At 37.0% G+C, this 8,370-nt stretch overlaps 1 protein-coding gene across 1 annotated transcript; it reads right to left on the reverse strand.

Annotated features, from left to right (window-relative positions):
- Positions 1-1,287: 1,287 nt before the first annotated feature.
- LOC109808453 (Tetratricopeptide repeat (TPR)-like superfamily protein) lies at positions 1,288-3,651 on the reverse strand. The gene has a single exon (XM_020371464.3). It carries the CDS (start codon positions 3,433-3,435, stop codon positions 1,483-1,485), a length of 1,953 nt encoding a protein of 650 aa, XP_020227053.1. The 5' UTR covers positions 3,436-3,651; the 3' UTR covers positions 1,288-1,482.
- Positions 3,652-8,370: the final 4,719 nt, after the last annotated feature.

Raw genomic sequence — 8,370 nt, forward strand, 5'->3', positions numbered from 1 at the left:
CACCAACCACAAGAGAGAATGAGAGACGAGAGAGAGATTGAGAGAGAAAAAAGAGAGCTGAAAGAGAAAGAGGGAACGAGAGACGTTTATTTTTTATTTTTATATCTTATTTTCTGTTTTTATTTTTTACATTTTATTTTCTATTTTTATTTTTTATATTTTATAATAAAAAAATACATTTCATAAAATTTTATTAAAAAATAATTAAATCAAACACATTTTCAGTATTTTTATTTTCTAAATAGAAAACAAGAACTCAAACTAAACTAGTTTTCTAAATCTAAAAATTTAAAAATAAAAATTATTTTTAAAGATAAAAATAAAAAATATTTTCTCAAATAAAATAGTTTTTTAATTTTTTATTGTAGGATATACTAAGCTATTTCTTTTTATTATTATAATTTTTTTATTATATAATTTTTTATTTGTTATTTATATATATATATATATATATATATATATATATTATTCATAATAATTAATTTTTAAAAAATTTATAATAAAGTATAATGTGAAGTGTCAAAAAGTGTAGTATGAGTTGTAAAAAAGTAGGGGTGCTTATAAGAAACTTCTATTGGAGTAAAAATTGTAAAAATATAGTATGAGTTGCTTAAAAGTGACGTGGCACAGTGGGACCTATTTAAAATGGTTGGGAGTTGCTTATAAGCAACTCCCATTGTAGATGCTCTTAGGAAAGAGAAGAATATATAAGTAATTTAAAAAAAACATATAAATAAGACAAATTTATTATTATCAACTAAATTAACTATTTTTTTAATAGTGGTGAATTAAAAAATTAGATCTTATATATAAGAACGAAAGTAATATTTAATAAGGATAAACTTATTCAATTATCATATCTTATTCAACTCATTAATAATTCGAAATTTATCCTTACCCAAAAAAACTTACCAAATTCTTACAAATTTAAGCTGAATTTTTTTTAAAAAAATAAATACTTTAATGTCAAAGATCAGTGGGTTGCACCATTATCAACTATAAAAATTATAGTCAGAGAATATATTATTAAGGATTATAGTCATCAAAGTGCATTATTGCAATTTAATTCTAATTCTTATTCATATAGAAATAATAACCATATTATAAAGCTGCTAATAAATAAACAAATAAAACTGGAATATAGGTGGTAAGCAAGAATGTTAAAATGGTTTAGCATCACGTATAAGCATGTACATTGAACCCTCCTCATATATATATATATATATATATATATATATATATATATATATATATATATATAACACGGTGAAAAGAGAAAATAGTTCATTGAGCGGGAAATAGAACTGTAATGATTAATTATCCGGAAGCAGTTATTCAGAATATGCGTCGTTTCTCAATATCGTATATACAGCATGACACTTAGTTGGGAATATGAGAGGTGAATACACTATTTATGGATTACAAGAGCTAAAAGAATGCTCATCAACGAGTTACTCAGGGAAAAGCAGATGCACACTACTGCTAAGCATGATCATGACTTCTGTTTGCTTTCTGACTCATCCTATTCATGATTCGGGAAGCATCATTAAGTCTATCTGCTCTCTCGTAGATGCTAGCAACAACAAGATGCAATTCCTTCTTGTTTATGTTAGGATTAGAATCCAGCTTCTCAAACAAAGAGTCTACCATCATGAAATCCTTTCTTGCACCATATAGACTCAGCATCTGGAAATGAACTTCATCCGGAAAAACACACCCTTCTTCATGCATCTGTCTATATAAAGCATCTGCCTTATCAAATTCACGCAGCTTTCCAAAAGCATTCAGCACGAGAGCAATAACATCAGAATCAGGAAAATATCCCGCCTCACTCATTTTCTCAAACACTTCAACCACATTTCCATACTTTTTGTTCCTAGAGAAAAGATTAATCATGCACCCAAACACAGATATATTTTTTACCTCTCCAGCATCAAAAGCCTGGCGGAAAACCCAGGTAGCCTCTTCAATTCTACCAGCTCTGGCGAGAATTGCAATTGCAGTCTCCCTGGGAATGTTGTCCGGTCGCTTGAGCTCATGAAGTAGACGCTTTGCATGAGCAACTAAACCCGCCCTCTCATATGCTACAATCATTGTCTGGTAAAGAACCTCATCAATTCGAACGCCTGAACTCCTTAATTTTTGAAACAAGATGGCAGCCCGGTCCAGCTTCCCAGCCTTTTCCCATATAGATATTATGGTGGAATAAGTGATTGCATTGGGTTCGATACCCCTTTTCTTCATTTCTTGAATGAGATTGGTAGCCTTCTCGTGCTCAAGAGTCTTGCCATAGATATTAATCATGGTGTTGTAGGTGACGACATCTTGCTGTACATCCTTACTTTGCATCAATCGAAACAGATGGATGGCTTCCCCAAACAACTCAGCCTCTCCATAAACCCTCAAGAGAGTGTTATAGCTAACCACATTGGGTTGAATCCCCATTTTCCTCATGCTCCAGAAGAGGCGGTCGGCTTCCTTGGCCATGTGAAGCTGGCCATAAACATCAATCATGATGTTACATGTGGTGAGGTCAAGGGGGCATTTGGCTTCATTCATTTCAGAGAACAGAGAGAGGGCCTCAACAAACTTTTGGTTGTCAACGTAGATGGCAAGAAGCGTGGAATAGCTGACGGTGTCGGGATGAACGCCATTGTCTCTCATCTCACGGAGAAGAAGGGTGGCCTCGCGGAAGAGCTTGGCTTTTCCAAAGACATTGATCATGGAGTTATAGGCAATGAGGTCGGGGGTAATGGTGGAGGCTTTCAAGCGGGTGAAAATGGAAATGGCCTTGGAATAATCGCACAACTTGCGGGCAAGCTCAATGAGATTACTGTAGAGGACAAGGTCGCCGGGAACGTTGTCTTGCTCCATCTGCTGGAGCCAAAAGAGAGAAGAATCAAACAAGCCGTGTTTGCCGAAAGAAGTAATGAGGGTGGAGTAAGTGTACCTATCGGGGGAAAGGCCCTTGTGGCGCATTTCGTCGAACAGGCCGTGTGCGAGGTGCCACTGCTTGGCACGAAGGACGTTGCGGAGAACGACGTTGTAGGCGAAGAGGGAGGGAGAATAATGGGCCTTGTCGTTGATCCAATCGAGGAGGGCAAGAGCCCGTTGCCAATCGGGCTCGCGTGAGAGAAGGGAAACCATGAAACGAATGGAAAGCTGCCTGGCGCTGTAGGGGGACATTACCGCATACAGTTCATCCTCGTTCTGGGTCTGCCCAATTGCAGCCAGTAGCTCCTCCATGTCCACGCTGCGGTCCAGGTACCTGTTCGTGTTCGTGCTCGTGTTGGACGATGATGTCCGGCTCCACACATCTTTGCCTGTGGCTGCTACTGCTACGGAAATAGCACGAGTGCCGTTGCCAACTCTCGTTTTGGGATAACAACATATCCCAGGCCACCTCACAAGGATTGAACTTGACACTGTGTACATCTTCAATCAACTCTATCAATATGGATATGGTTATAGCTATGGATCAGACTGGCTACTGGCTATTGCTGCGAATTTTTTTCTAAAATAATTTAAAATATATATATATATATATTTACACAGATGGACCCTTACCCAAAATATTTACCAAATTAATACTCTTCATTGTTTTACCATTTCAGTTCTCGAGAAATAGAATTCTGAATGGTGACTTTGCTATAATGAGATGCGGTGGCTATTGAAATTCAGTTTCCGAGAAACCGGACTCCGGGCAGTCGTGATTTTTTTTAAATTGATTTTTTTTTAAATTAAAGTTTTTAAACAATTGAAAAAATATGTAATATTTAAATAATATTTGTTTAATAATATTTTAAAAAAATTAAGTTAAGTTTTAAATTTAATAAATTAAAAATATAATAAGTTATAATGTTAATAAATAAAATTTTTAATAAGTTATATTTATAATAAATTACAATTTAATAAATAATAATTGTAATAAGTTATTTTTATAATAAATTAAAATTTTAATAATGTATAATTTTAATAAGTTAGAATTTTAATAATGTATAATTTTAATAATGTATAATTTTAATAATGTTTAATGTTAGTAATTTATAATTTAATAATTGATAATTTAATAAATTATAATATAATAATTGATAATTTAATAAATTATAATTAAATAATTTATAATAAATAATTTATAATTTAATAATTATCAAATTAATAACTTAACATTGATAAAGAGAGAGTGCATTAAAAGTAAAAATTCATAACATTAAGATACAATGAATTATATAAGGTTTTTAATCTCCGTAATGGTATCTAGTTCCACAACGAGGGCGATGTCTGTTGCGGCCTAGGTTACGCCGTGGAGGTTGTTGCTCATTAGGATTTGGATCATCATCAAGGACTGGTTGTTGGAATGCAGCTGAAGAACTACCGGGTTCATTATAAAATTCGGTTGGTAAAGAGATTGCATATATGATTGTGCTGAAGATGGAATTCTAAAATCTACTCCAAATAAATTTGTAAAAAAATCCTCTTAAGTTGTTGCAAACGAATGTCTTCTATTAATTATGTTTTCTTGTGGCGTGATGTCGTGTGGAGGATTTGATACATGCTGATGAGTCTTTTTATACGACGGCATGGAAGTTGCACCAGTTTCAAATGTCGTGGAAGTCCTTCGTTGTTGATGGGTCCTTGGATTTTGTAGTAGTCGTGGCACAGATAGAAAATAAATGGAATTGGTCATGTACCATTCCATGTATTCTCGTGTGTGAAACAATAGGTCTTGCATTGGATGACCCATTAATGTGTGCTCACGTCTATTATTCCACATGTCGATCCATTGAGCATGTTTTGTAACCCAATTTTTATCTTGTTTTCTCCTCATGTCAATTTTGTGTAGGTTATCCAAATTATTGGGTGGAGAATGGATATTCTGGAAAAGACGAAATTGTAATTTTACTCTATCCGATTGGTGCCATTCAACAATTGCAAAATAAATGATGGGGGTACATGAAGTCCACAATTGGGCATCTTTATATGCTTGCATGGGTATTGATGTTTGCAAGCCTTGATATGGAGCCCATAAAAATTACAAATAAATTAAACTTTGTTACTTTAGATAATATGCTAAACAAAAGAAAATAAGAAACAAATAAAACTTTGTTATGAAGATTTACCTGATCAGCTTGAATGTGATCAAACCTTGATCTATATCTGACAACATCATTATGAGGTACATTTCGAAAGTTTAGTACTCTACTCCCGCTCCATTTGAAGACTAATGGGAATGTTGGTGGTATTATGGAAATTGGCAAATATATGGCATGCAATGCCATGCCCAGGACTATAACAATGATGCACAACCACTCATTGTACTGCTCATAACATTTGTGGCTTTACACATAACTATATCGTCGTGTTCTTCTAAGACATTAATAAAAATAAATATATAAGATGTACCTTATTGCCTATTTTGTTAGACATCAAAACACCTTCTATTAAACCTAATATATATACCCTACAATGTGCATGAAGTTCTTCTTGAGATGGTTCGTCTGGTAATTCCAACATATTGTCTCTTAACCACTTTAGCTTTATCATAGAGCCAATTAGTGACTCTCCTTTAACAGACACAATGCTGAGATATGTGGAACACATATCCTCCCAATCATATAATGTTAGGCCAATGACTGGTAAACCATCAACTCTTAGGTGGAGTTGAAGTGCAACATCCTCCAGTGTTATCGTGCACTCCCTTGTTGGAAAATGGAAGGTGTGAGTTTCAGGTCTCCATCTTTCGACCAAAGTTGTCACCAAAGCGTGATCCACCTTGAGATGCCTGAGGTTTGCAACCCTAGAAAAACCAATTTCCTCTAGTCTAGGAACAATTATAGGGTGGGGTTCTGGCATTGAATGACAGTAAGAGAAAATAATATTTTCAGTCTCCTGCAATAATTAACAAAATTAGTACCATTATGTGTAAGAGGTTAATTGAAATTTTAAGCAAATAACGATGGTGTTCAACTTACCGTTCACGATTCTAATCAACTCTAATTAGGTATTGAATTATATGCTACCTTTACTACAATTGAATCACATCCACCACAATTTTCACCTTCACCTTCACCTTACGAAATTTACCAAACTTACCAAAACACAAACCCATCTAGTCTTTCTTATGATATTCCCTCTGATTACGACATTGAGTCATACACACAACTTTTAATTGGTCCATTCATGGACCTTAATCAATTACCTTCTCAGCCATTTGACCAAGCTACACCCTCTCCCTCTCAACCAAATGTTCAAACCAACATTGAAGAACATCTTCTTGTTGGTCTCCCAGTTGAAAATGTCTTTGATCCCTTTAGCGAGGACGAAGATAAAATCCTCTCTCAACATTTAGATGATGATGAAGAAGAAACCCTCTCAGTTCCAATTAATCCACCAATAGAACCATTACCCATATACAACCCACTTCCACAATTTTTAGACTTCCTCACTGAAATCCAACAACATGACACTGAGTATAGCCATCTCTTGGAACTTGAAATGGTTGTCTATCCACGTAGAACACTATTTGTTGGCCAACGCTTCCAAACAAAAGAACAAGTGCAAGACGCCTGTCGCCACCGGCCCGAAACGGGCTTTCGGCATTCGCGAAGGATGGTTGGACTCTTTTATTTGTTTAAAAATATGGATTGCTAGAATGACTTATTCTCAAACTGAGACCTCGTCAAACGAGCAATTTTATTAAAAGGCTCACCAATCCATGTTAATCCCAAGCGGGACCCTCCATGGATTAGTGGTTTTCATAAAAAGGAAGGGTTCATGGAGTCGCCACTAATGTTTTACTCAAAACATTGGAAAAAGAGGTTTAAGGCAATCGATTCAAAAATCGACTTCGACCATTACAACCAGAGTCGGGTAAGGGAGTCGGTTACGCGTGGGGAAGGTGTTAGCACCCCACAGCGCCCCTTTCGGGTTCCCTATGACAGATTATTTAAAAATAATAGTGCGAAATTACTAAATTACCCCTATTTATTCTAAGCAATTATAAATTAACTATCTACATGATGACAGTTTAAATATGTACACACAGAAAGCGGTAAAAGAAGGGACTTTAAAGAGATAAACCTTTGAAGCGTGCTTTCTTATATATCTTGACAGAAATTGGGAAGCGTTTTGGCGTTCCCTCCCTCTACAAGACCGCTCGCTCCCTCCTATAAAATTTTAACTATGGAAATCCGGAGGATTTCCCTTCGACTAGGTTCGAGACTCAAGCAAATGGCTCGTGACTCAAAAACTTCGTCGGATCAACTCTCCGAGTGATTTCTAGGCAGAGCACTGCTCAAAAAAACCCAGAATACTCAAGAAGAGGGTTAAAACTCAGTCCAAAAGTGTCCCATGACGTCCAATTGACGTCATATTTATAGGGATGAGGCGCAATACGGCCTCTGGGGGTCAATACGGTCCGTATTGAAGTTTTGAACTACAATACGGCCGTATTGAATTCAATACGGCCGTATTGAAGTTCAAAAAACCTCAATACGGCCGTATTGAAGTTCAGTGCAGCCGTATTGAAGTTCAGTGCAGCCGTATTGAATTCAATGCAGCCGTATTGAAGTTCAGTGCAGCCGTATTGAATTCAATGCAGCCGTATTGAAGTTCAGAAACTTCAATACGGCCGTATTGAGTTCAGTGCGGCCGTATTGTAGTTTAAAATGTTCAATACGGCCGTACTGAACTTCTGGGAGGCCGTATTGGGCTTCATTCCCTCCACTTTCTTATTTTTTGCTACTCTAAGACCTCTAAACCTACAGATTGTCGTCCTAGGGTCTTCCAGGGTCTTCCAGGAGTCCTTCCGGCTGACTTTCCTTCAGTCTTCAAGAGTCTTCAAGCTTTATTTCCGACCCGGACAATTTTAGGGGTCTACAGCTGCCCCCCCCTTTACTTAGTCAAACGGCCTTTTGGTGTACCGTTTGATAAGTAAAGGAGTTGACCCAATTGTCCGGGGAATAAGCCATCCTTCCGACTTGTAGTGTCTTCAGGTGGGAAAATTGTTGAGTAGCCTCTCCAGGTTGAGTTTGCCCTCTCCAGGGTGAGTATTAGTCGTCGCCTCTCCAGGCTCATTGCATACCTCGGTGCTCTGGACATCTGGGTAGCTGAGTATTGCCTCTCCAGGCTTGTGCATACCTCGGTGCTCTGGACATCTGGGTAGCTGAGTATTGCCTCTCCAGGCTTGTGCATACCTCGGTGCTCTGGACATCTGGGTAGCTGAGTATTGCCTCTCCAGGCTTGTGCATACCTCGGTGCTCTGGACATCTGGGTAGCTGAGTATTGCCTCTCCAGGTTTGTGCATACCTCGGTGCTCTGGACATCTGGGTAGCTGAGTATTGCCTCTCCAGGCTTGTGCATACCTCGGTG

This window comes from Cajanus cajan, chromosome 3 (assembly GCF_000230855.2).
Source record: "Cajanus cajan strain Asha chromosome 3, NIPB_CcT2T_4, whole genome shotgun sequence".
NCBI classification, from domain to species: Eukaryota; Viridiplantae; Streptophyta; class Magnoliopsida; order Fabales; family Fabaceae; genus Cajanus; species Cajanus cajan.